General features: G+C 44.6%; 1 protein-coding gene across 1 annotated transcript; it reads left to right on the forward strand.

Annotated features, from left to right (window-relative positions):
• Positions 1-976: 976 nt before the first annotated feature.
• On the forward strand, positions 977-27,841 carry lrrc41 (leucine rich repeat containing 41). The gene is made up of 10 exons (XM_056276742.1): positions 977-1,232; positions 6,746-6,832; positions 6,984-7,042; positions 7,422-8,202; positions 8,481-8,714; positions 13,938-14,102; positions 16,776-16,874; positions 23,153-23,281; positions 26,026-26,098; positions 26,797-27,841. Exons 1-10 carry the CDS (start codon positions 1,094-1,096, stop codon positions 27,014-27,016), a joined length of 1,986 nt encoding a protein of 661 aa, XP_056132717.1. The 5' UTR covers positions 977-1,093; the 3' UTR covers positions 27,017-27,841.
• Positions 27,842-27,886: the final 45 nt, after the last annotated feature.

A 27,886-nucleotide genomic window follows, 5' to 3' on the forward strand; every position in this document is an offset into this window, starting at 1 on the left:
CTTGAACTTCATGACGCTGTTTGCTCCCCAATATTCTCTTAACAAACCTCTGAGGCCGTCACAGAACAGCTGTATTTGTACTGAGATTAGATTACACACAGGTTGACTCTATTTAGTCATTAGGTCAACGTTCGATCATTCAGCAATCATCAGGCAACTTCTGAAGGCAATTGGTTGCACTCAGAGAAAAGGGGGCTGAATACTTTTGCACACCGCACTTTTCAGCTTTTTATTTGTAAAAAAATTTTAAATCATGTATAATTTTCTTTGTACTTCACAATTGTGTGCCACTTTGTGTTGGTCTTTCACATAAAATTCCAATAAAATATATTTATGTTTGTGGTCGTAACGTGACAAAATGTGGAAAAGTTCAAGGGGTATGAATACTTTTGCAAGCCACTGTACATGTAATTACAGAGTAGTAATCATCTGGACTGCTCTACATAGTAGTAAGCAGCAGTCCAGGTAATTACAGAGTAGTAATCACCTGGACTGCTGGAGCAGTATGTATGTAATTACAGAGTAGTAATCACCTGGACTGCTCTAAAGAGTAGCAATAACCTGGGCTGCTCTACAGAGTAGTAATCAGCAGTCCAGGTAATTAGTCCAGGTAATTATAGAGTAGTAATTACCTGGGCTATAATTACAGAGTAGTAAACACCTGGACTGCTGGAGCAAAGAGAACATCGGAGAGAGTTGACGTGATTGTAGATGCAGCCAGGATGTTTCTGGGTGTTGGAGGAGTTTCTGGATAAGGTGTGCAGCAGCTGCTGAGAGTATTTTAGTGCGTCTCAGAAATTTGAGAAATAACCGGTTTAATAGAGAAGATATTAATTATTTCTTTATTTGTTTGTTTGTTTGTTTATTTATTTATTTTGATAAAAAAAACTTCCTGGTCCACTCACCAGTCCAGTTGGGGGCGGTAATGCACCGCTTCGTTGTTTGCCAACCGCCATTAAACCTGAAAAAGAAAGAAGCTGCAGCAGCATCCACTCTGGTAACGTCTTGTGTGTTTGTGGCCAGGACCACGTTTTATTGTTAACAACCTCTGGTGCCGTACTGACAGGTTGTGTCCTCCTCGTGCCAGACAATAATGCACGAGGTCTACGCTGAGGAGGTCCTGCGGTCAGCCGCGACCAGCCGCCCGAAGACACGTATGACGAGTCTGAAGCGGATCTGTCTGCGAGCCCTTAGCCGACACGTCGCTGTGCTGGACCCGAGAGAACTGCTCGGTAAGTGAGACTGGTTCTACACCGCTAACCTGGTTCGCTTTAATACTGTGTCGCCCGTGTTATAGGTACGGGAAATGTGAAGGTCAGTACACATACATACATCTACTACTACTACTGCTAGTACTACTACTACTGCTGCTACTACTACTACTGCTACTACTACTACTGCTGCTACTACTGCTACTACTGCTACTGCTACTACTACTACTACTGCTGCTACTGCTACTGCTACTGCTACTACTACTACTACTGCTACTGCTACTACTACTACTGCTACTACTACTTTCGGCTGCTCCCGTTAGGGGGCGCCACAGCGGATCATCCGTTTCCATCTCTTTCTGTCCTCTGCATCTTCCTCTGTCACACCAGCCACCTGCATGTCTTCCCTCACCACATCCATAAACCTCCTCTTTGGCCTTCCTCTTTTCCTCTTCCCTGGCAGCTCCATATTCAGCATCCTTCTCCCAACATACCCAGCATCTCTCCTCCACACATGTCCAAACTATCTCAGTCTTGTCTCTTGCTTTGTCTCCAAACCGTCCAACCTGAGCTGTCCCTCTAATATAATCGTTCCTAATCCTGTCCTTCTTCATCCCTCCCAATGAAAATCTTATCATCTTCACCTCTGCCACCTCCAGCTCCACCTCCTGTCTTTTCATCAGTGCCACTGTCTCCAAACCATACAACATAGCTGGTCTCACAACTGTCTTGTAAACCTTCCCTTTAACTCTTGCTGGTACCCTTCTGTCACAAATCACTCCTGACACTCTTCTCCACCCACTCCACCCTGCCTGCACTCTCTTCTTCACCTCTCTCCTGCACTCCCCGTTACTTTGGACAGTTGACCCCAAGTATTTAAACTTGTATGCCTTCGTCACCTCTACTCCTTGCATCCTCACCATTCCACTGTCCTCCCTCTCATTCACACATATGTATTCCGTGTTGCTCCTGCTGACTCTCACTCCTCTTCTCTCATGTGTACACACACACATGTACCTCACGCTTTAAAAGGGTTGTTTGAGACTCGTGTGACCACACTGGTTGTCTTATTTTTGTCTTTAGTTTTTCATAAGCACTTAAGACTGCATTCTTCGTATGAGCAAACAGAATTGCTTAGCCTACTTTCTCACACCTACCATTACCATGGCATATGTATACACTCAGTATTTCACAGGATCTGATGTTAAATCCCATGTACGGATGTTTAAAGGGCAACACACAAAAACCCAGTTCAACAAACCAAGACAGAAAAGTTCAACCAACTTCACACACTTGTTCCTGCATTCAAACAGAGAACATCAGTCAGTGCCTTCATGAACCTTTATAAACCTTGTTCCAAGTAGCATAGTTGGCAACCAAACTGCAACAAGCAAGGAGAACGCCAAGATGAGTGTGTAACCTTACAACTGTAAACTAATAGCACAACTTACACTGCAGGCTTGGAACATCCTGCTGAGCAGCTCAGAAACCAAACACCTACTAGTGCATCCTCACGCTTGATATGAACTACTGTCAGCTCATGGGACTGTTGACACTGCTGGCCTGAAATGGCTCCCTTAGCAGGTCAGAACCAAAACACTTGCTGGTGTGTAGTACTCCTGATAGTAGTACTCCTGATAGGAACAACTGTAAGCTAATGGGACAGCTGATACTTCTTGCATAAAATCTGCTCAGCAGCTCAGGAACCAGACACCTACTAGCAGCCCTTGACTGCTAAACTGCAATATCCAGTGAGTGCCAACATGAGTATTTCCCTGGGGATACCAAATGGGGTACATCCCTTCCAGATGTTGTGTTGCCCATGACACCTCCAGAGGGCTTAACAGTAAGTTCTGGCATCCTAGAGCAACCCCCTCCAAACCCACATTAGACATTCTGCCACCACCACAAACCTGCAAAAACATGTTAAAAGAGCTACTCGCTCAGTAGGGAAGCACCATATTGGATTTTTGCCAATATTCAATATGCCGATATTTTCTAACTCATTTTGGCCGATTGCCTACGCCGATACCGATATGTGCACAATTTTCTTTTCCACCTAATTGCAGACAACATCAAATATGCAAATTGCTGTGGCCATTGACTAGAGTTAATTACTATTTAACACAGTTTGAGTGTGTGTAATGGTTTAATTCTGAACACAGCAACATCCCCAATTCGAAAAGGGTGTGCACAGTTTTGCAACCAGGTCATACAACATAGCTGGTCTCACTACCATCTTGTAAACCTTCCCTTTAACTCTTGCTGGTACCCTTCTGTCGCAAATCACTCCTGACACTCTTCTCCACCCACTCCACCCTGCCTGCACTCTCTTCTTCACCTCTCTCCTGCACTCCCCGTTACTTTGGACAGTTGACCCCAAGTATTTAAACTCATACACCTTTGTCACCTCTACTCCTTGCATCCTGACCATTCCTCTGTCCTCCCTCTCATTCACACATAGGTATTCCATCTTGCTCCTGCTGACTCTCACTCCTCCTCTCTCCTGTGTACACACACACACATGTACCTCACGCTTTAAAAGTTTCCATAAAGTCATCTGCATGTTAAAGCACAGTCTTTTCACTAAACTTGCACTGTGCTCTGATAGCTAAAGGAGGCCATGAAGTAATATGGAATACAGCCATGTCCCAAGTCTACATCATAAGCATGAATGAATAAGTAAACACTAAACAAACAAATAAAAAACAACGAATGGTTCACCATCAGCCGTCAGGAGTTGCCGACACCCAACGTAGGGCAGTTCGTATGCGACGTAGCGGTTCAATTCAATTCAAACTTTATTAAGCACATGTCTCGTGGGGGGTGCATCGCACAATAAAATACAAAACATTTTCAGTGATCACACATCTGCACACAGGCTGGACCGCCAGTGGTTCCACATTCTAGACGAGAACCTGATTCAGTCTGAGACTTCTGGAGACCGAAGAGGTCACTTAGATGAGTGATGAAATATTTCTGTCAACAATTGTTGTGTCCAGATGAACTGATTCACCTTCCTGCGATTCTCTTTACGCACGCTCAATAATGCAGGTAAGACAATCACAGGATGGTGAATCAGTTCATCTGGACACAACACAACATTTACTGAGAAACGTCTCATCACTCACTCAGCATTGTGTTCAGATGAACTGATTCACCTTCCTGTGATTCTCTTACCTGCATTATTGAGCGTGCATAAAAAATATGCTCCTATATCTATGGTTCTGACACTGTCCTGGTTAAAATTAAATGAGGATAGGGGTCCACGGTGGTGTAGCGGTCTAAGCATCAGCTTTGTGTCAATGCAGTTGCCCACTGGGGACCGGGGTTCGCACCTCAGTCTCGTCGGATCCGACTATGGCCGGACTCGATGAAGCAGCAATAATTGGCAGCGCTGTCTTCGGGAGGGGGGCGGAGTCGGCTTGTGTTCGTCACATGAATGCGTCTGTGTGTGTCGGAAAAAGCAGTGGTTCGGCCTGGAGTCGCCTTGTCATCAAAGTGGCGAGGCGTCTCCTTCGAGACTGCCGGCCAGGGAGATGCAGTTGGTGAACGCATACAGTACGAGGGTGGGTTTTTTGAACTGAAATAGGGATCGATTGGCCACTAAATTGGGAAAAAATTTAAAATTTTTAAAAAAATTAAATGGGGATCAGCCGATAAGAGTCGGGAGTCAGTCAGCTCCAGAAGAGTCGACCACCCCTAAACTTGGTCTCAGTTAATGTTCTTACTTCCATCCATCCATTTACTGAACTGCTTATCCTGCTCTCAGGGTCGCGGGGGTGCTGGAGCCTATCCCAGCAGTTTTTGGGCGGCAGGCGGGGAGACACCCTGGACAGGCCGCCAGACCATCACAGGGCCCACACACACACACATTCACACTTAGGGACAATTTAGTATAGCCAATTCACCTGACCTACATGTCTTTGGACTGTGGGAGGAAAACTGAGCCCCCGGAGGAAACCCACGCAGACACGGGTAGAACATGCAGATACCACATAGAGGACGACCCGGGACGACCCCCAAGCTTGGACTACCCCGGGGCTCAAACCCAGGAACTTCTTGCTGTGAGGTGACTGCGCTAACCACTGTGCCACCGTGCCATCCCAATGTATTTCATTATGGGCGCCAAATTAAAGGAAAAACCTGAATGATTGACCCCTACAGTGAGGGGGGTCCCGGGGCTCTGTTATGCTGTGTGTGGGCTTTTTCCTGGCATAGTTTTAGAGGGCAACACAGTGGTGCAGTGGTTAGCACGGTCGCCTCACAGCAAGAAGGCTCTGGGTTCGAGCCCCAGGGTAGTCCAACTTTGGGGGCTGTCCCGGGTCGCCCTCTGTGTGGAGTTTGCATGTTCTCCCCGTGTCTGTGTGGGTTTCCTCCGGGTGCTCCGGTTTCCCCCGACAGTCCAAAGACACGTAGGTCAGGTGACTCAGCCATACTAAACTGTCCCTAGGTGTGAATGTGTGTGTATGTCAGCCTTGTGGGATGGCCTGGTGGCCTGTCCAGGGTGTCTCCCTGCCTGCCGCCCAATTATTGCTGGGTTAGGCTCCAGCATCCCCATGACCCTGACAGCAGGATTAGTGGTTCGCATAATGGATGGATGGATGGTTTTAGAAGGAATGGTCAATATTCAATACAAAGTTACTGAGTGAATGAAACATTTCTGTCCTCATGGGAGTGGTCTCTTCCAGGATGACAAAGCCCCCATCCACAGGGCATGAGGGGTCACCGAGTGGTTTGATGAGTATGAAAATTATGTACATCATGTGCTATGGCCTTTGCAGGCAGTCACCAGATCTCAACCCATTTGAACACCTATCGTAGATTTTGGACCAACGTGTTAGACAGCGCTCTCCACCACCATCATCAAATCACCAAATGAGGGAGTATCTTCAGGAAGAATGGTGCTCCATCACTCCAGTAGAGTCCAGAGACTGGTAGAATCTATGCCAAGGCGCACAGAAGCTGTTCTAGCAGCAAGAAGTTTGCTGGACAAGTTAAGTGATGGTAGCAAAAAGACTTTTAGGCCTAGAGCTTGCATTGTTAATTAGAGAGGGAAAGCTGGAAGCATTAAGGGCAGCTTTATATTTCTGGAGATGGTCACTGTAGGCCAGAGAATGAACAGTGAGTCCAGTTTACTTGCAGTCACTCAAACCCTCTTCATTAGCTTTCATGGCCTGGAGCTCAGGAGTGGACCAAGAAGAGGAGTGGGGGGAGGAACGAGCTTAGCCCTAATGGGCGCATCTTTATAGAGGTGTAATTTCATGTGCAAATAACTTTCATTTCTAGTTCAAGTTTTCTATTCATTCATTCATTGTTTAATTTTCACGTTGAAATGCGGAGTGGTTGTTCCAAGCACATCTTTAAATTATAAACTGCAAATAATTTTTCATTGCTTTGGTGCTCCTTACTCGAGTAGAGCTATGTGTCTTAAAAACCACAAGTTCCACCATGGCCAGATGTTCCTCAGTGTGTCTTCTGTAGGCCTAACCTTACTTATGATTTATGATTTATTGTTTATTAATGCACCACAGAGTTCCCAACGTCCCTCATAAAGGATCTGCTGCCTCATCTGGACGTTACCCACCTGGACAAGCTGCAGCCAGCCCTGAATCTTAAAGGTATGTCCTGTAGGTCAAGTGAACACTTGCTAGTGTTCTTCTGGAAAGTGGTTTTGATCCTTTGTGTTTAACTGTAAATGTGTGGTTTTCAGGAACAGTGTGTGACGTAGTTACCATGTTGACGTGTTTTATTTCTGTCTGTGTACTGTAGGGATCTCTACCTACTCTGCATGGGTTGCACTACTGCGGGACATTAAAGGACCTAACTGTGTAGGTGTTGTTAGTCATGTGTACATAGATGGTGATGGATGTGTTGCAACTGTGTAGGTGTTGTGAGTCATGTGTACATGTATAGATGGTGATGGATGTGTTGTAACTGTGTAGGTGTTGTGAGTCATGTGTACATGTATAGATGGTGATGGATGTGTTGCAACTGTGTAGGTGTTGTGAGTCATGTGTACATGTATAGATGGTGATGGATGTGTTGTAACTGTGTAGGTGTTGTGAGTCATGTGTACATGTATAGATGGTGATGGATGTGTTGTAACTGTGTAGGTGTTGTGATTCATGTATACATGTGTGGATGGTGATTGGATGTGTTGTGCAGGTTTACATTCTTGCATGTCATGTGTTTTTCATGCTCTTTCAGGTAGCTGACTTGCACACTGAAGAAGAAAGTAAACAGGAAACTATGGATGCACTTTTTCACGTAATTTTTTATGGCTTCAAGTACAGCTACATCGCCAGACATATCTCCAACGTAAACATCACATCCCTCCTGTTGGTTATGGCCAAGCATGTCAAGCACTTTTACCTTAGACTTTCCCACTTCCTTCAAAGCTTCACTGCAGAGCAGAGGCCTCTTCTTCGGAGCCTAGAGAAAAGTGTAAGATGTGTTGAAATTAAAAAACATATAGAAGTGTTGAAAAGGGACTCCCAGTATGCCCTGTACATACTGCACCGCATGCTCGACCACGGGGAAGCTAAAGATATCATCATATATAATCAGGATCCGGTCATGCTTGCCTGGATTCTTCATGCCAGGGGATCTCAGTATGGATGTGAACAATTTCAGAAGAGGTCCACTTTTAAGTCAAACACCACCACATCTTCTGTAGGGGAGACCATGGCTTCTCCAGATCACGGGACAACTAGCTATAAGGATGAAGAAGATCATGTCCTACTAGCCAAGCGCCCGAAGATTGATTTTGTGTCTGCAGAAGAGGAGGCAAGAAATCCAAAATCCCCGTTGGATCCCGAGGTTCTTTGTCAAACTTTTACTTCCTCTACTGTGCCTTTGTCGGAGGATTGTCCTCGTGGACAGATCTGTTCCCTGCAGATAAGGGAGTGTGCACAGAACATGCTCAGCATGCTTGTACCCTTCCTACCCACCTGGCTGTGTCTTCGCTCTCTAACTCTGCAGAGTTGCTGTAAGTCCACAGTGGGCCAGTACGGTAAAGTGTGTGCCAGTACATTAAAGTGTGTACCAGTATGTTAAAGTGTGTGCCAGGAGACATTGCTAAAACCTGGAGCATTTCTTGCAGTTAGACCTTTTCCATATCTCTTTACTGGCCGTGGGTTTGGTGGGGGTGTACTGCAGCTGCATACATGTAGCTGAAACATGGACTCAGGTCATGTTTGTGCGTTTTAATATAACGTTGTGATCTTTCCTTTGTGAAAGATGTGTTGATGATGCTTTTGTGTTTAGCAATTTTCAGTGATTTGGACATATTGACCTTGGCAAGGTCTCTTAAGCAGCTGTCTGAGACATCCAGAAGCTCCCTCACCAGTCTCAGTATCGGTGTCCTGCCTCATGCTGTCTTCATGGAGACTCTGCTGGATGCCTGCCTCAACCTGAGGTCCCTCTCAGTGGAGATCCACACTGTGACAGAGAACCATGGATTACATAAGACCAAGACTGATGGATCGAAGGGCTTTGCAGGTACTTGCCCTACCATAGTAAAATATAATTTCATGAAGCGCATAGGGGGAGAAACGTTGTATTTACTGGAAAACTGATGTTACTGAGACTGTGTTTCATGCTTTCAGTGTACACCTTTTCACTTAATGTAACATTTTCAATATTAGTCAGCACTTCCAAGTCTGAGGCCATGGATCTGTACTGGAAAAAGGTGGATTGTTCCCTCCGGGTTGGGGGTGAGTTGTTGCCTCAAGTGAAGGAGTTCAAGTATCTCGGGATTTTGTTCACAAGTGAGGATAGCGTGGAGCGGGAGATTGACAGGCGGATTGATGCAGCATCAGCAGTAATTTAGACATTGTACCGGAGTGTTGTGGTGAAGAGGGAGCTGAGCTGGAAGGCAAAACTCTCAATTTACCAGTCAATCTTTCCAACCCTCACCTATGGTCATGAGCTTTGGGTAGTAACCTAAAGGGAGAGATCGCTGATACAAGTGGCTGAAATTAGTTTCCTCTGTCGCGTGTCTGGGCTCAGCCTTAGAGATAGGGTGAGGAGCTCGGACATCTGGAGGGAGCTCGGGAGTAGAGCCACGGCTCCTTCACGTCGAAAGGAGCCAGTTGAGGTGGTTCGGGCATCTGATTAGGATGCCTCCTGGACGCCTTCCTTTGGAGGGCACGTCCAACTGGGAGAAGACCCCGGGGTAGACCCAGAACTCGCTGGAGGGACTACATGTCCAGTCTGGCCTGGGAATGCCTTGGGATCCCCGAGGAGGAGCTGGAGGGTGTTGCTGGGGAGAGGAATGTCAGGAGTGCCCTACTTAGCTTGCTGCCACCGCAACCCGACCCCGGAGAAGTGGCTGATGATGAATGAATGAATTTTCAATATTATGATCTTTGCAGATAACTGGTAAGGTAAGAACCAGATGAGAAACTAACACATATTTGGAAAATACAGGAGGTGGATGAATAACAGATTCATTGAAAGAGTGTGTAAATATCAGCTATTTGAAAAGGTGGTGGAGCCACCGCTGGTGTTGAGGACACTGAAGGAATTTAAAAGAAACTTCAGTTCACCTGTAAAAGTCCAAGTCTAAATGTATCCAAGAGAGAATGAGAATCCAGCCATCCATCCAAACCACACGTGGAGGTAGTCAGAGACTCGTGTGACCACAAATTGCCGTGGCCATCCCCAATTCGAAAAGGGTGTGCACAGTTTTGCAACCAGGTCATAGTAATTTTCCTTTTTTCCCTAAAACGTTTGATTGTTTTCCACTTTATGTTTATAGATTGCAGTTTTAAGAAAATTGGAAAAAGTTCTGAAATTATTTATCTTTGTTTCATTTTTTTCACGTCACAAAAACCTGCCATTTTAACGGGTGTGTAGACCTTTTGTTGCCGCTCTACATCCATCCTCACAAGACATGTTTACATTACAGCTTTAGTGATGTGGTCACTAAATACCCTGCAGGTTGTGTTGAATGTCAGGTACCACATCAACTAGCATTGCAACGTCAGACCACAAATGTTGCTTCGCTCATTGTCTCATATTGTCAGGTCAGATGGGCAGGCCAGACTCAGGTTGGGTTTGTGGGCTGCTAATCAACAAGAACAGGAAAGTCCAGTTCAGATAAACCATTCCTCCACGAGTCTTACAGCCTAACAACAAATCACAAGACAGAAATTGACAGATATATTTAGAGTATCAGAACCCAGTTCTTTCTTTGTCTTTACATTTTTCCTTTAGCTGCATCTCAGCCTGATGGGGAAAAGCTCATGGTGACCTATTCTGCTCCCCCTAAGTCTACCTCCTCGCCATGTTAATGGATAAGTCTGGTGGGTTTTTTTTTACAACCTGGGTCTCATCTTCATTTTTGAAGTCGAAGGGCCCAGACACACCAAACCGACTAGTGGTGACGAAGGCCGACTTGCATGGCCTCATGTCGTCTGCTGTCTGGGCCAAAAAGTAGCACATGAACACACCACAAAGACTACAGCTGACGGCCAGCTAGCATGTACGTTCTGCACTGATTCACTAAGCTGAACAGCAAATCTGAGTGATCTCTCTCACCGACGGGCTCCGCCGGTTCAACATGCTGAATCGGCCGAAAAGCTACCAACAGAGGTCCGGTTAGTGCTGACGGTGCGGGACACACCGCAAAAACTAGGGTCACAGACACTCACTGACAGCCTAACATTGGCCAACTGCCGACTGTCGGCCTGGTGTGTCAGGGCCTTAAGATGGACATCAGGGTTACAAGACGAGTTAAGCAGCTAAGGCCTCTTATATTTGAAGACCAACGTATACATGGAGTAAATAACCTGAACCAGGAGGATATACCAGGATAATGGCATACTTGCAAACACAAAAGTCCTGCCTACTTAAACTTTTATCACAAATTCTCTCTCAATGCCATGTTTTTCCATCTCATGCAAGAATACTTGCAATTTCTGAATTTGCATAAAAAATATTAGATACTGATGCTTTGAGGAGACTTGATCATGCAATGTCAACACCTTTTATAAACACGAGCAGGGTAAGTAATAACTGAAATAACGACAAGAAAATGCAATATGGTTTCATGTCTTTCATAGAAATGCTGTTAAAAGAACTGAATAAAAAATGAAAAATAATGCTGTAATTTAAAATAAGTCCCATTAGAAAACGACTTAGATAAACCTCTATTATAAAATACATCAGACAAGTTAAGGCAGTGTTTCTCAAACGGGGGTCCGCGGACCCCTAGTGGTCCGTAGTGTAATTGCAAGGGGTCCGTGAAAATAAAACATCTTTAAAAAAAAGATCCTATGACATTTATAGAAATAGGATTATTTTACTCAAATGTGACTGAGACCTTTATCTACCTAAACTATAAAGGGTAACAGGACTTTTTCCTCTAATTACATCTGTTTCACAAGTGTAACTTATTGTATTTTAATAAGAGATCTCGCTCCCGTTTGCATTGTTAAAAGTTACTGCATAAAAATTCTGTTGTTACATATATCTGAAAGTTATTGAATACATATTCTGTTTTGTTACATATATCTGAAAGTTACTGCATAAGAATTCTGTTTTGTTAACTATATCTAAGTTACAACTGAAAGCTCTTATTTTTGCCCCAAAGAGTGAATAAATGCTATAATGCAATTTAAAATGCAGTTTCTACTGTTTCTATCAAATTGCAACCCCCCTCCCCCAAGATCAGGTGGAAGGGTCCTCAGGGTAGATCAAAAATACGCAGGGGGTCCAGGACCCCAAAAAGGTTGAGAACCACCGAGTTAAGGTATGCTGTCTGAAGTTAACATTATCTGAAATACATTTGTATACAGGTGATGTGTAACAATCCTTAACTTTGTTTTCTTTTTTTACTGGGGTATATTTTGAGCAGCTATCTCGTTCATTCATTTATTCATTCATTCATCATCAGCCACTTCTCCGGGGTCGGGTCGTGGTAGTAGCAAGTTAAGTAGGGCACTCCAGACGTCCCTCTCTCCAGCAACGCCCTCCACCTCCTCCTGGGGGATCCCAAGGTGTTCCCAGTCCAGATTGGGCATGTAGTCCCTCCAGAGAGTTCTGGGTCTACCCTGGGGTCTCCTCCCAGTTGGTCGTACCCGGTAAACCTCCAAAGGAAGGTGCCCAGGAGGCATCCTAATCAGATGCCCGAACCACCTCAACTGGCTCCTTTCGACGTGAAGGAGCAGCGGCTCTACTCCGAGCTCCCTCTGGGTGTCCGAGCTCCTCACCCTATCTTTAAGGCTGAGCCCAGACACCCAACGGAGGGAACTCATTTCAGCCACTTGTATCCACAATATCACCCTTTCGGTCACTACCCAAAGCTCATGGCCATAGGTGAGGGTTGGAACAAAAATTGACTGGTAAATTGAGAGCTTTGCCTTCTGGCTCAGCTCCCTCTTCACCGCAACGGTCCAGTACAACATCCGCATTACTGCTGAAGTGGCACCAATCCACCTGTCAATCTCCCGCCCCATCCTACCCTCACTCGTAAACAAGACCCCGAGAAACTTGAACTCCTTCACTTGAAGCAACAACTCATCCTCAACCCGGAGGGAGTAATCCACCATTTTCCGGTAGAGAACCATGGCCTCAGACTTGGAGCTGCTGACTCTCATCCCAGCCATTTCACACTCAGCTGCAAACCACCCCAGTGCACGCTGGAGGTCACGTTCTGGTGAAGCCAACAAAACCACATCATCTGCAAAGAGCAGAGATGCAATTCTGAGGTTCCCAAAATGGACACACTCCTCACCTGGGCTGCGCCTTGAGATCCTGTCCATTAATATCATAAACAGAATCGGAGACAAGGGACAACCTTGGCAGAGTCTGACACCCACCGAAAACATGTTTGACTTTGTGGCAAGAATGCGGACACAGCTGTCACTTCAGTTATACAAGGACTGGATGGCTTATAGCAACTGCCCCGGTACCCCATACTCCCGCAGTACCCCCCACAGAGTGCCCCAGGGTACACAGTCATAAGCCTTCTCCAAGTCCACAAAACATGTAGACTGCAGCTATCTCAGAATATTTAAATACATACTCACACTATACCAGCAAGATTATTGATACTTGTACAATTAACAAGTAACACTGGGGGGGCATCCGGGTAGTGTAGTGGTCTATTCCGTTGTTTGCAAACATGGGGTTCGCCAGTTCCAATCCCGCCTGCCAACACGGGGCTCGCCGGTTCAAATCCCTGTGTTACCTCCGGCTGGGTTGGGTTTCCCTACAGACACAATTGGCCGTGTCTGCGGATGGGAAGCTGGATGTGGATATGTGTCCTGGTCACTGCACTAGCGCCTCCTCTGGTCGGTCGGGGTGCCCATGCGTTACGTGCCCCTGGTGAAACTCCTCACTGTCAGGTGAAAAGAAGCGGCTTCCGAGTGGGGTAATTGGCCAAGTACAATTGGGGAGAAAAACAGTGAAAAAATGTTAAAAAAGAGCAAAAACAAATGCTTGGTCATACTTGTGTCAGGTTGATATGATTATGATCTTGGTCATTTTTATGTCAGTGTGCTTTAAAATCAGGGGTGTATTCAGAACAGAGATGTTATCAAGAGCTCATAAAGCTTTTGGTTTCTTTGTCTGTAGTCTCTGCAGTTGGAGTATATGAATGCAAAGATAATACTTAAATTCAAGGGTGTTAACTTTCAGTTATTGAGTATTGAAGAACTCAGAAATGTGTGAAGAAAAGTAAAATGTGAAAAGTTTTTTTAACCCTCTGTCTCACAGAGCTTCCCCTCCAGGAGCTGACAGTGACTGTACCTCAAGTACAGACACATCTGGACAGCATCACATCTGTTCTGAAGCGCTCGCCACATCTCATGTCACTTGACATTTCGGGAATCCGTCTGTGTGTTGGGTCTTCACACCAGGAACTTCTCAACATCATCTCAGGTAATGTAGATTTATGTATGGTCTCAAAAGGGTTAACATAAATTAGATTACAATGTCCGCGGTGGCGTAGCGGTCTAAGCATCGGCTTGGTGTCGATGCAGTTGCCCACTGGGGACTGGGGTTCGCGCCCCGGTCTCGTCAGATCCGACTATGTGAATGCGTCTCTGTGTGTGTCGGAAAAACAGTGGTTCGGCTTGGATTCGCCTTGTCACGAAAGTGGGGAGGCGTCTCCTTCGAGACTGCCGGCCGGAGAGATGCAGTTGGCGAACGCATGCAATACGAGGGTGGGTGTTTGAATTAAAATAGGGATCAATTGGCCACGAAATTGGGAGAAAAAAGGGAAAAATCAGAAATAAAATTATTTTAAAAAAAAAAACATAAATTAGATTACATTAGATTCAGCTTTATTGTCACTGCACAGAGTACCAGTACTACCACAGTGAAATGCAGTTCACCATCGAACCAGAAAGTGCAAAATACTCCAGTAAAGTGCAAGGTATAATAAATACAAATGTACAGAGTAATATGGGATGTCAAATGTAAATGACTTTTTTTCAGATTAAGATAATCTGATTATTTTTGTGTAATTAAACGTATTATTATTATTATTATTATCATCATTTTTAATAATATTCCGGATGGATTTGACGAGTCTTAATCCCATAGATTACAGTAATTAAATAGATCAACCAAATATATGTACATTAGTGCTGTGTCTGTCTGGCATCACCCTGTGTGGCTCCCCAGTCAACACTGTGGAATCCTTCTACTTCCTGGAGACCATCATCACCCAGGACCTCCCTCATCAAGAAGGCACATCATCACCCAGGACCTCCCTCAACAAGAAGGCACATCATTACCCAGGACCTCCCTCACCAAGAAGGCACATTATCACCCAGGACCTCCCTCACCAAGAAGGCACATCATCACCCAGGACCTCCCTCATCAAGAAGGCACATCATCACCCAGGACCTCCCTCAACAAGAAGGCACATCATGACCCAGGACCTCCCTCATCAAGAAGGCACATCATCACCCAGGACCTCCCTCAACAAGAAGGCACATCATCACCCAAGACCTCCCTCACCAAGAAGGCACATTATCACCCAGGACCTCCCTCACCAAGAAGGCACATTATCACCCAGGACCTCCCTCACCAAGAAGGCACAGCAGAGGATGGACTTCCTGTGGCAGCTGAAGATGTTTAACCCGCCAAAGTCAACGATGGTGCACTTTTACACTGCCATCATGGAGTCCATCCTCACCTCCTCCAGGACAGACTGCAGCATGTCATTTGCTCTGCTGAGAGGGAGATTGGCTGCAACCAACCGTCCCTCCATGACCAGTATGCCTCCAGGACATGAGGAAAGCAAGAAAGATAATGGCCGACCCTTCCCACCCAGGCCATGGTCTCTTCAAAACACTCCCGTCTGGCAAGAGGCTACACAAACCAGAACCTCACACCACAAGAACAGCTTCTTCCCTACAGCAGCACGCTTTTCTAACAAGCCCCTAGACATCCACACATCCAGACACTGCCGTTCACCCGCCCCCCGTTATCTTCCCTACTGTGACACCCTGCATAAAACCTGCGCTACTGTGTAAATAACTCTTATTCTGTAAATAACTTCTTTAAATTCTTTTTTCCCCCCCCCATTTTCCTCCCCAATTGTATCCGGCCGATTACCCCACTCTTCCGAGCCATCTCAGTGGCTGCTACACACCCTCTGCCAATCCGGGGAGGGCAGCAGACCACCACATGCCTCCTCCGATACATGTGGAGTCACCAGCCGCTTCTTTTCACCTGACAGTGAGGAGTTTCACCAGGGGGATGTAGTGTGTGGGAGGATCACGCTATTCCCCCCAGCCCCCCCCCCTCGAACAGGTGCCCCAACTGACCAGAGGAGGCGCTAGTGCAGCGACCAGGACACATACCCACATCCCACTTCCCACCCGCAGACACGGCCAATTGTGTCTGTAGGGACGCCCAACCAAGCTGGACGTAACGCGGGGGGATTCAAACCAGCGATCCCCATGTTGGTAGGCAACAGAATAGACCGCTATGCTACCCGGACGCCCCAACTTCTTAAAATTCTGATTTAACTTTTTGTAAATACAGCTCCTGCCACCCGGTGCTGGCATCAGGGGCTGCCACGTGGTCTCATGTTCAACTCTTAACCAGTGGTGATTGCACCTTATTGCAACTTAGTTTCATTTTTATTTTATTTGATCTTGTGTGTATATATTTTATTTATTCTATTTAATGTTTATCTTTACTATTCACTGTTAGTTTTTCCCTCTTGCACCAATACATTTCTTGGTATGTACTTGTGCTTGGCAATAAGTCTGATTCTGATTCTTTAATATTAATCCAGAAAATGTCAGCGATGAGTTTCTGTGCAGATCCAGCATAGGCGTAAACCCGTGTTGTGACCATGTTGTTTGAAAGTTAAAACCTTCTGGATTTTGAAAGTGTTTGAAGACAGTGGTTTTGATTCTGACTGACTGCATAGATTATGCAAACATCACAAGCAAAACAAAATCGTGTTTGGCACTGCAGCCGTGTTGTGTTTCAGGGATTGCTATCAGACAGACAGGTTTTGTGTGCATGTGGGTGTCCAGCGTACTTGTGAACTAAATGTACTTGAAGTATCTTGTCATGATTTTTATTTAGTTTCAAATACATGCTTAAGAAGGCTTCACCTGGAGGACCTGAACCTGGCCAGCTGTCTTCCTGAGATCCTGGGACTTCTGGAAAACTGCATGTTGGAAGGTAGTTACCCCGTGTGTTGTCCACACATTGTGTATACTGCCCTTGTCTTAAGGGTCATTTATGAGCCACCTTCATTAAACCTTAAAGCAACTTAATTTAATTTTAAACCCCAACTCTATTTTGCACGAAAAAACAAGCTGTCATTCATCACAAACTCTGTGACTATCTGGGTTTTCCTTCTTCACTGTGCAGAAAGACTACATTTACCAGTGGACACCACTCGTTTTTATAGGGTCACACATGACCCACACATGTCTTAGGGTCAAACATGACCCTAAGACAATCTTAGTACCCTAGTGGTGTACATCTTTCATGGAAATATGAACAAAAACAATGTTTCACTTTTTCTAATGTTGGGGTCACTCTAGGAAGAGTCATCAGACCTAATGTTGGGGTCACTCTAGGAAGAGTCATCACATTTCAGGTTGAAAAAAAGATCATTTAGAGTGTTTTCTCTGCTGTTAAACTCTGTTATGAGCCTTTGTGACCCATAGACAACAAAAGGGTTAAGCGTGTTTGACAGTTTAATGACAGGTATGCATAAGGGGAGATGTATATTTATAAAGACAGAAGATTGAGATCAAACTTCATACACTGGCTGGAGATGTGCTGTGTAACAACAGCAATATGCTGAATTAGTAGCAAGCCCAGTAAACACTCAAAGCTTCAGCTTAACTGCTAACTTCTGCTTCATGACCTTTAATTCTGATTACAACATGTTTTGTTTTAATTCTGTGGTGAGAGACCATGGTAAAAGAGAGTATAGTATATGAGAACATGGTATATGAGACCATGGTATATGAGAGCATGGTATATGAGAGCATAGTATATGAGAGTATGGTATAAGAGACCATGGTGGTATATGAGAGCATAGCATATGAGAGCATGGTAAGAGACCATGATAGAAGAGACCATGGTATATGAGACCATGGTATAAGAGACCATGGTATAAGAGGCCATGGTATATGAGACCATGGTATAAGAAACCATGGTATAAGAGACCATGGTATAAGCAGGATAATCCAAACTCAAGATGTGCATGAAAGAATTTTAACACAGTGTGCAGGCCACCACCCTCCGCTGTGCATCAAGTCATTGTTTGCCTCCCTATCAAGCTTTAAAACCATTTATCACCTTATCATGGATGATCCCTCACATACCTCACTTAAATACAGGACACAGTTACAAAACATGCCTTCTCATTTATTACTGCTAGTAATTAGCCTGGCGGCCTGTCCAGGGTGTCTCCCCGCCTGCTGCCCAATGACTGCTGGAATAGGCTCCAGCATCCCTGCGACTCTGAGAGCAGGATAAGCGGTTAAGATAGTGGATGGATGGATGGACTTCATCATTCACGATGTAGAAGATTCAATCAGACTGTATTTGTATAGCACTTTTCATTCAAACAAATGTAACACAAAGTGCTTCACACAATAAAAATATAATCTCCCCCCTCACAAAAACAAAACAAGCAACGGTCATGACAAAGTGTTCCTGATTCCTGGTCAGGTCAACAACAAAAAAAGACACGTTTTGTAAAAGAACATACAAGTTTAAGACTGAGTTAGTAAAATAAATAAAAGTGCCATAAAAACTGATGAATTAAAAATAACAATCAGAGCAGAATATACAAAAATAGCAAAATATACATCTTTGTAGGCTTATGCTTTGACAGCTTTCAGAAGTATCGTGAGCTCAGATTACTGTGTGGATTATGTAGGACTGAGGTACTAAGATATAAGCCTAGATATTGTGGTGAACTGAGGAAGTTCACCTGTAGTGAGGGTAGACATGAATGTAGCTAACTGAATGTTCCTAACTGAATGTAGCTAACTGAATGTTCCTAACTGAATGTAGCTAACTGAATGAAGCTAACTGAATGTAGCTAACTGAATGTAGCTAACTGAATGTAGCTAACTGAATGTAGCTAACTGAATGAAGCTAACTGAATGTAGCTAACTGAATGAAGCTAACTGGATGTAGCTAACTGAATGTAGCTAACTGAATGATGCCACGTCAACATGTGATAGGTCAGAAGGCATTTTGGAGTTTGGAAGGAAAATAAAAACAATACTTTCTGTGAAACCTTAATTGCATGTGAGGTCAAATCTAATTCTTAAATATTACGTGGAACAGGAAAATAACATAATTAACCAGTGATAGACATTTCAAATGAACATGTCTGTTCTGGAACAAGTAAGGGAGAATCCACAAGGTTTAACGCGCGATGCTGAGGCAAACATCTGTCTGATGTTAAGTGAAGGTCTAAGAGCAGTGTGTTATGAAGTCCTCTTACAACACACCTGGTAGTGGATTATCCTCCTTATACCAAGCATCCGGGTGGCATGGCAGTCTATTTCATTGCCCAACAACACGGGGATCGCTGGTTCGAATCCCCGTGTTACCGCCGACTTGGTCGGGCGTCCCTACAGACACAATTGGCCGTGTGTGCGGGTGGGAAGCCGGATGTGGGTATGTGTCCTGGTCGCTGCTCTAGTGCCTCCTCTGGTCGGTCGGGGCGCCTGTTTGGGGGGGTAGGGGGGAGACTGGGTGGAATAGCGTGATCCTCCCACGCGTTACGTCCTCCTGGTGAAACTCCTCAGTGCCAGGTGAAAAGAAGCGGCTGGTGACTCCCTCCGAGACATGTGGTAGTCTGCAGCCCTCCCCGGATCAGCAGAGGGGGTGGAGCAGCGACCGAGATGACTCGGAAGAGTGGGGTAATTGGGCGGATACAATAGGGGGAAAGGGGAGGGGGGGTCAATAAATAAATAAATAAATACGAATATTCCCTTTTTGTTGAACTTTTTTTACCCAATCAAAAGGTTGTGGTGCAGAAGTTAGCTGCTAAGCTAACACCTTGAATGTTCGCCAGGCTTGCTGCATGAGGCTGAACTTGGCTCCTTATTCTCCAGGTGCTTATTGGAATGTTCCATGCCACCTTCAAGGACTTCCCAGTGACAGTGCTTTGCCTGTAGAGGCTCTGTTTACTCTTTTTTTTCTTTCTTTCTTTTTTTTACAACTAGTGTGTATAGTCAGTACTGTAAATGTCCCCAGTAAGAGAACGTAATTAACAACAGCTGTTCAGTTTGCATGTTTTTATTAGATATACTTAAAATGTTTAAAACCTACTTTATAAAACTCACACTACCAGATAACCTCTCTACTTGTGACAGTCATACCTTCTAATTAATAGAAACTCTCTTGACTCTGACAAAGGTGTGAAAGATGATATCACTGTACCAATATCCAGATTCATAAGAGATTTTAGTACGACCCTCTGAACATGGTTTGTCAGACTGTATGGTCAACCTGATGTTAGTCAGTTGTCATTATATTTTCCTCTTAATTGCGATGGTCTTACCTCGTGGTTATCAAAACGTCAGAAAAATCAGAAAGTTGGGTGTAAGAAACACTGTAACTGAGTACCACCAAAATATAGAAGTACAAGACACTTCACTATTATCAACATATAAACCTGGCACGCCAGACTATATGATCAACCCATCTTAAGTCGTGTCACACATTATTTTTATAATTGCTATATACATATATATCTTGTGATTATCAAAACATCCAAAAAATCTGATGCTTATGTATGACAAATAATGTAACTGAGTACCAAAATATTTGTAAGTTTCCTTTATTAATCCCATTGGGGAATTTCATCCATCCATCCATCCATTCATTATCCAAACCTTTTATCCTGCTCTCAGGGTCGCGGGGATGCTGGAGCCTATCCCAGCAGTCATTGGGCAGCAGACGGGGAGACACCCTGGACAGGCCACCAGGCCATCACAGGGCAGTTACTGCAAATTAACCCGTCCTAGCTGTGATGTGTATAGCCAGTGCCCGCCCAGTTCTTTTCCCATTGCCTCGGTCAGGGGCACAGACAGGAAGGAGTATTAACCCGAACATGCATGATGGAGGGAGGAAACCGGAGCACCTGGAGAAAACCCACCGCAGACACGAGGAGAACATGCAAACTCCACACAGAGGACGACCTGGGATGATACCCTAACCCTAACCTCCCCCCAAGGTTGGGCAACTCCAGGGTTCAAACCCTGGACCTTTTTGCTGTGAGACGGCAGCGCTAGCCACTGGGCCACCCAAATACAGAATAAAAATGGATTTTACAGCGGAATTTTTTTACTATTAATTTATAAACATGGTATGTCAGGTTGTATGGTTCACCTAAAGTAAGGCTAGTGTCACTGGATAACTTTCCTAATTGCTATGGCCATATATCATGATTACGCCAGAAATCGCTGACCCTTAGGTATGAGGAAAAAAAATTAACTGAGTACCAAAATACTGAATTGCAAGAGATTTTACAGTAGCATGCTTATATTATGGCCTTATGAACAGGGTTATGATAATGGATTTTTGTTTTAATAATTGTGATTATAAAAATGATAATCACAACATCTGCACATTGGTACAATTAGGAAAATAATGTATAACACGGAGGGTCCCGAGGACCAGTCTGCGATGCCGGAAGTCAGCACGCCCCGGTGCCTGCCTTTGCCTGCTGCCAGGCCCACATTGCACCCTATCCCAATGCTCATCCGCGCAGGTTGTGGATCCATGGGGTGGTGGCTCCATGTTGCTTTTTCCGGCTGGGCCCAGCCGGGCGCCATGGGCCAAGGCCCGGCCACCAGCCGCTCGCCAGTGAGGTCCCTTCCCAGGTCTGGCTCCAGGAGGGAGCCCCGGTTTCCCTTTTCCGAGCGAGGTGCTGTAGCGCTGTTGTAATTTCATTGGGTTTCTTGGGAATCGCTCTTAGTCTGGCCCCTCCCCTGGGACCAATTTGCCTTGGGAGACCCTACCAAAAGCTCTTGCCCCTGACAACGCAGCTCCCAGGATCACTGGAACACCCAAACCCCTCCACCACGTCAAAGTGGTAATTCTCAGATCGGGACCACAGGGTGTGCTCCAGTTATCAGGGCATCACACTGCTCAGCCTCCCTGGGAAAGTCTACTCTAGGGTGCTGGAAAGGAGGCTCTGGCTGATTTGTCAAACCTCGGATCCAGGAGGAACAATGCGGAATCCGTCCTGGCCGTGGAACAACGGACCAACTCTTTACCCTTGTGGAAGTGCTGAGGGGGGCATTGGGAGTTTGACCAGCCAGTCTACATGTGGTTTGTGGACTTGGAGAAGGCTTACAACCGTGTACCCCAGGGCACTCTGTGGGGGGTACTGCGGGAGTATGGGGTACCGATGCAGTTGCTACAAGCCATCCGGTCCTTGTATAACCAAAGTGAGAGCTGTGTCCGTATTCTCGGCACAAAGTCAAACCCGTTTTTGGTGGGTGTCGGACTCCGCCAAAGTCCCTTGTCACAAAATGCAATCTCAATAAAATATTTTTTGAATTCATTTGTATGGGGTAAGCTGTGACTCAGTGTCAACTAATGTTGTCAATTTTACTAATCTAAGATGAAAACTGAATGCAGTATTTTGAAGCCAAACTAGTATGTAACTTTTTTGCTGGTAAGTGATTTCTGCAAAGTTGTAACTATACCTTGGTTTGAACACATGCTGACGAAACATTAGCCGACATCATTTGCATGTGCTGTCACCTTGAATGGCGTCAGGTTGTGAACAGTCACAGCATGCAGATTAAGTTGTGAGATCAGCCCAGAGTTGAGAGCATTCAGTTTGAATGACACAAGGTTTTCTCTTCTGCGAGGGGATTAACGTTCTCCAGGAAATGACTGGGCTCTCAGATACAGAATATCTCGAAGCCCAGGTAACATTTCCCATTTATTTATCATCTATAATACATACTTGGCCGCATCAAGATAAATATTTCAAATAAAATCTCAAGATGAGCTCAAGTTCATTAGAAATTAATGGCTGAATTTGAAATGGTTCAGGATAAAATCTCGCACACTGTTACTCCCTCATATTAGAATTTATTTAGCAAAGAGACATGATTTTAGGCTAAATATTTGCATAATAGTAGCCAGGTATTGGTTGTTAAAGAAATTACAACCAGCTAGTGAGTTGTTATCCTGAAGTATAACTGCTGCTTTTGGAACTCAGTGCCTAGAAAATAGACTTGCATGTACCTACTGTGCAGGTCTAACATTTATTATAGCTATATATTGACTTAATAAATCTATAAAACAATGGTAAATTGGATTGAAAATGGTCAATTGAAAGGATGGCCCGTCCAGTATGGCTTAACTAATACAGCTATCAATGGGTTGGGAAAACATAACTGTTTGTTGATGACCTATTAATTTACGCTCCTCATTTTTCTCCCACTGTTGATGTGTAGAATTGTCTTTTAGGGATTGCCGTCTTCTGGAGAAGTGCAGTGACAAGAAGAGCTGTTTGTGGCAACTGGTAGTTTCTCTGAAGAGAGTGTCATCACTCCGTTCGCTCAGCCTGTCCCAGAACCGCCTTGGTAATACTATACAAACATGGGTGTTGGATATCGGGTTAACACAAAACTCACTTAATGGAATATTTTAATTTCCCCAGAATGAAAATGTGCCCAGACAATGGAAACATCCAAATCAAAGCAACTTGTATCCTGTATTTCCATATTCTTCATTAACAGGAGTATATTGAATCCCCTTTAATAGAAAAAACTACTACTACTACTACTTTTGGCTGCTCCCGTTAGGGGGCGCCACAGCAGATCATCCGTTTGCATCTCTTCCTGTCCTCTGCATCTTCCTCTTTCACACCAGCCACCTACATGTCCTCCCTCACCACATCCCTAAACCTCCTCTTTGGCCTTCCTCTTTTCCTCTTCCCTGGCAGCTCCATATTCAGCATCCTTCTCCCAATATACCCAGCATCTCTCCTCCACACATGTCCAATGTCCTCTTTCTCTTACATACTTCTCTGCAACTCCCGACTTCCCCATACAATGCCACACCTCCTCTCTCAGCACCCTGTCATATGCTTTCTCTAAATTCACAAACACACAATGTAACTCCTTCTGGCCTTCTCTATACTTCTCCATCAACATTCTCAAAGCCAACATCACATCTGTGGTGCTCTTTCCTGGCATGAAACCATACTGCTGCTCGCTGATCATCACCTCTCCTCTTAACCTAGCTTCTATTACTCTTCCCCAAATCTTCATGCTGTGGCTGATCAACTTTATACCTCTGTAGTTGCTACAGTTCTGCACATCACCGTTGTTCTTGAAAATCGGTACCAGTATGCTTCTTCTCCTCTCCTCAGGCATCCTCTCACTTTCCAAGATTGTGTTAAACAATCTAGTTAAAAACCCCACTGCCATCTCTCCTAAACATCTCCATGCCTCCACAGGTATGTCATCAGGACCAACTGCCTTGCCACTCTTCATCCTCTTCATAGCTGCCCTCACTTCTTCCTTGCTAATCCACTGTACTTCCTGATTCACTATCCCCACATCATCCAACCTTCTCTCTCTCTCATTTTCTTCATTCATCAGCCCCTCAAAGTACTCCTTCCACCTTTTCAGCACACTCTCCTCGCTTGTCAGCACTTTTCCATCTCTATCCTTGATCACCCTAACCTGCTGCACATCCTTCCCAGCTCGGTCCCTCTGTTTAGCCAATTGGTACAAGTCCTTTTCTCCTTCCTTAGTGTCTAACCTGTCAAACAACTCACCATACACCTTTTCCTTTGCCTTTGCCACCTCTCTCTTTGCTTTATGCTGCATCTCCTTGTACTCCTGTCTACTTTCTTCATCTCTCTGACTATCCCACTTCTTCTTTGCCAACCTCTTTCTCTGTATACTTTGCTGTACTTCCTCTTTCCACCACCAAGTCTCCTTGTCTTCCTTCCTCTGTCCTGATGACACACCAAGTACCTTCCTAGCTGTCTCCCTCACTATTTCCGCAGTGGTTGCCCAGCCATCCGGCAACTCTTCACTACCACCCAGTGCCTGTCTTAACCCCTGCCTGAATTCCACACAACAGTCTTCCTTCTTCAACTTCCACCATTTGATCTTTGGCTCTGCCTTCACTCTCTTCCTCTTCTTGGTCTCCAAAGTCATCCTACAGACCACCATCCGATGCTGCCTAGCTACGTTCTCCCCTGTCACCACCTTGCAGTCTCCAATCCCTTTTAATTTGCGCCTTCTACATAAGATATAGTCCACCTGTGTGCACTTTCCTCCACTCCTGTACGTCACCCTGTGTTCCTTCCTCTTCTTGAAATATGTATTCACCACAGCTATTTCCATCCTTTTCACAAAATCCACCACCATCTGTCCTTCCACATTTCTCTCCTTGACACCATACCTACCCATCACCTCCCCATCACCTCTGTTCCCTTCACCAACATGTCCACTAGAGTCTGCTCCAATCACCACTCTCTCCCCCATGGGTACCCTCACCACCACGTCGTCCAATCATCCAACTTACTCCAGAATTCTTCTTTCTCTTCCATCTCACACCCAACTTGCGGGGCATATGCGCTGATAACATTCAGCAATACACCTTGGATTTCCAGCTTCATACTCATCACTCTGTCTGACACTCTCTTCACCTCCAGCACTCTTGACGTACTCCTTCTTCAGAATTACCCCTACCCCATTTCTCCATATCAGCCAGCTCTCTCCCTTTACCAGTCATAGTGCCAATATTCAAAGTTCCGACTCTCACCTCCACACTGCTACCTTTCCTCCTCTCTAGCTGCCTCTGGACATGCCTCTGCCCTCTCCTTCTACTTCGCCCAACAGTAGCATAGTTTCCAATGACACCCTGCTGGTTAACAGTACTGGTGGCGGTCGTTGGTAACCCGGGCCTCGACCGATCCAGTATGAAAATGTGATTTATGATCCGCATATTTGATTTGGCAAAGATTTTTCACCAGAGGCCCTTCCTGACGCAACCCTCCCCATTTATCCGGGCTTGGGACCGGCACTAAGAATGCACTGGCTTTTGCATCCTCAGTGGCTGGGTTCTTTTTTAATAGAAAAAAATCAGGGTTGAATTGTAATTATTTTTGTGTTAGGACCACACATTCCATATGTTTCTGTAGAATATATTGATAGAATTAATTAGTCAATACATAAAGGATCTCACTTAAAATGAGTAGAGATAGTTTTTAAAATATCAACTTGCTAAGTGCAAACAGTATTCCTAACTATTTAAACCTAGACATGTATCAGCAATAATGACTGAAAACCACTTTTTGACTCCACAGCCAAGAATGTCCCTACTGTGGTGGAGCTCTTCACAGGACCCTCACCAAGTGCTGTGAAAAAGCTGGACATCAGGCAAGTGCTGCACATCATGGCAACCCTCCAAGCCCCAGTATCACGTTGCAGTACAGTCCTTTCTGTAGCCCTGTTTTCATGGTTGGTTTGATAGGCCATTTTTTTTGGATAAACTAATCAGGTTTTAAAACTATTGGTTGTCTGTGTGAGATTTACACTGGTGTGAATAAGTGTCCTATCACAGTTAATGGTTCTCTTAGTAAATGCTGTTAAAGCCGTCCCTTTGCATGGAAATGCACTGAGCCCTATATAAAACATATAGTGATGTACACATGTCAACTGACATCTGTCCAATCCAGTAGTCTGTCAGTACTGAGTAGACGTCTGAGTAAACTCAGCTATAAAGTACTTCATATTATGTTCAATTAATACATACACCCAGTTTTCTCCTCCCGAGTCTGTAAAGGTTAGGTTCACTTGCCACACCTGTGTGTGTGTGTGTGTGTGTGTGTGTGTGTGTGTGTGTGTGTGTGTGTGTGTGTGTGTGTGTGTGTGTATGAATATCAGACATTAATTGTAAAGTGCTATATAAATGCAGTTCATTTACCATTTCCATTTGAATATTTTCATATGAACCTGTCATACACATAAAATGATCATTTGCATAGCATACGTACGTATACATAAATACATAATCAGAGTATTGGTTAGTCAGGAAATATATATATTATTACTTTTTGTTCTGTTTTTCTGTACAGCTCTAATTTTATTCAACCCAATGAGCTGCTTGAACTGGGGAGGCAACTGGAGAAACATCGTCCAGCACAGCGAGTGACCCTGGACCTCAGAAAAAACCCCTGGGATCAAGACAAGGAAGTGTGGCAGGCTGCACTGAGCAGTCTCTGTCCATTCTGTAATATCCTGACGGACGGATGGACATCCAGAGACACCATGGCAGATCACATAAGCAATATGTAATCAAATAGAGCATGTACATTATATAAGGTCACAGACCTCATGTCTTATGAGAAGGACTGTCGTAAGAGATGAGGTCTGTGACCTTATGAACTCTTGTCAATATAAGGTCACAGACCTCATGTTTTATGAGAAGGACTGTCATAAGAGATGAGGTCTGTGACCTTATGAACTCTTGTCAATATAAGATCACAGACCCCATCTCTGATTAGAAGGAATCTCAAAAGAGATGAGGTCTGTGACCTTACGAACTCTTGTGAACTCTTGTCAGTAGAAGGTCACAGACCTCATCTCTGATGAGAAGGACTCTCATAAGAGATAAGGTCTGTGACCTTACAAACTTGTCAATATAAGGTCACAGACGTCATGTCTTATGAGAAGGACTCTCATAAGAGATGAGGTCTGTGACCTTACAAACTTGTCAATATAAGGTCACAGACCTCATGTCCTATGAGAAGGACTCTCATAAGAGATGAGGTCTGACCTTATGAACTCTTGTCAATATAAGGTCACAGACCTCATGTCTTATGAGAAGGAATCTGAAGTTTGCGTCTCAATTTAAGTGCATGTCTGATTTCTAACCATGTGAATGTGTCTCAGTGGTCACGTTAGACTTAAGTGTCCTACTTTTATCATTGGCAAGCACTTGTTTGGTGCCTTGAATATTATCTAACAGTAGAAAAAAAATGACATGAAAACGTTCTTTAAGGGTGCCAGTAAAAATAAAGTAATTTCGCTTTATTTTTCATTAGTTTCTTCATCACAATCTAATATTGTCACACTGAACCATAAATAAGATGGAAATAAAGTGTTACATGGAAGACAGAATTGCACAGGTTGCTTTACATGAAGCACTTAAGAAGTGATCATTCC

Source organism: Lampris incognitus, chromosome 3 (assembly GCF_029633865.1).
Source record: "Lampris incognitus isolate fLamInc1 chromosome 3, fLamInc1.hap2, whole genome shotgun sequence".
NCBI classification, from domain to species: domain Eukaryota; kingdom Metazoa; phylum Chordata; class Actinopteri; order Lampriformes; family Lampridae; genus Lampris; species Lampris incognitus.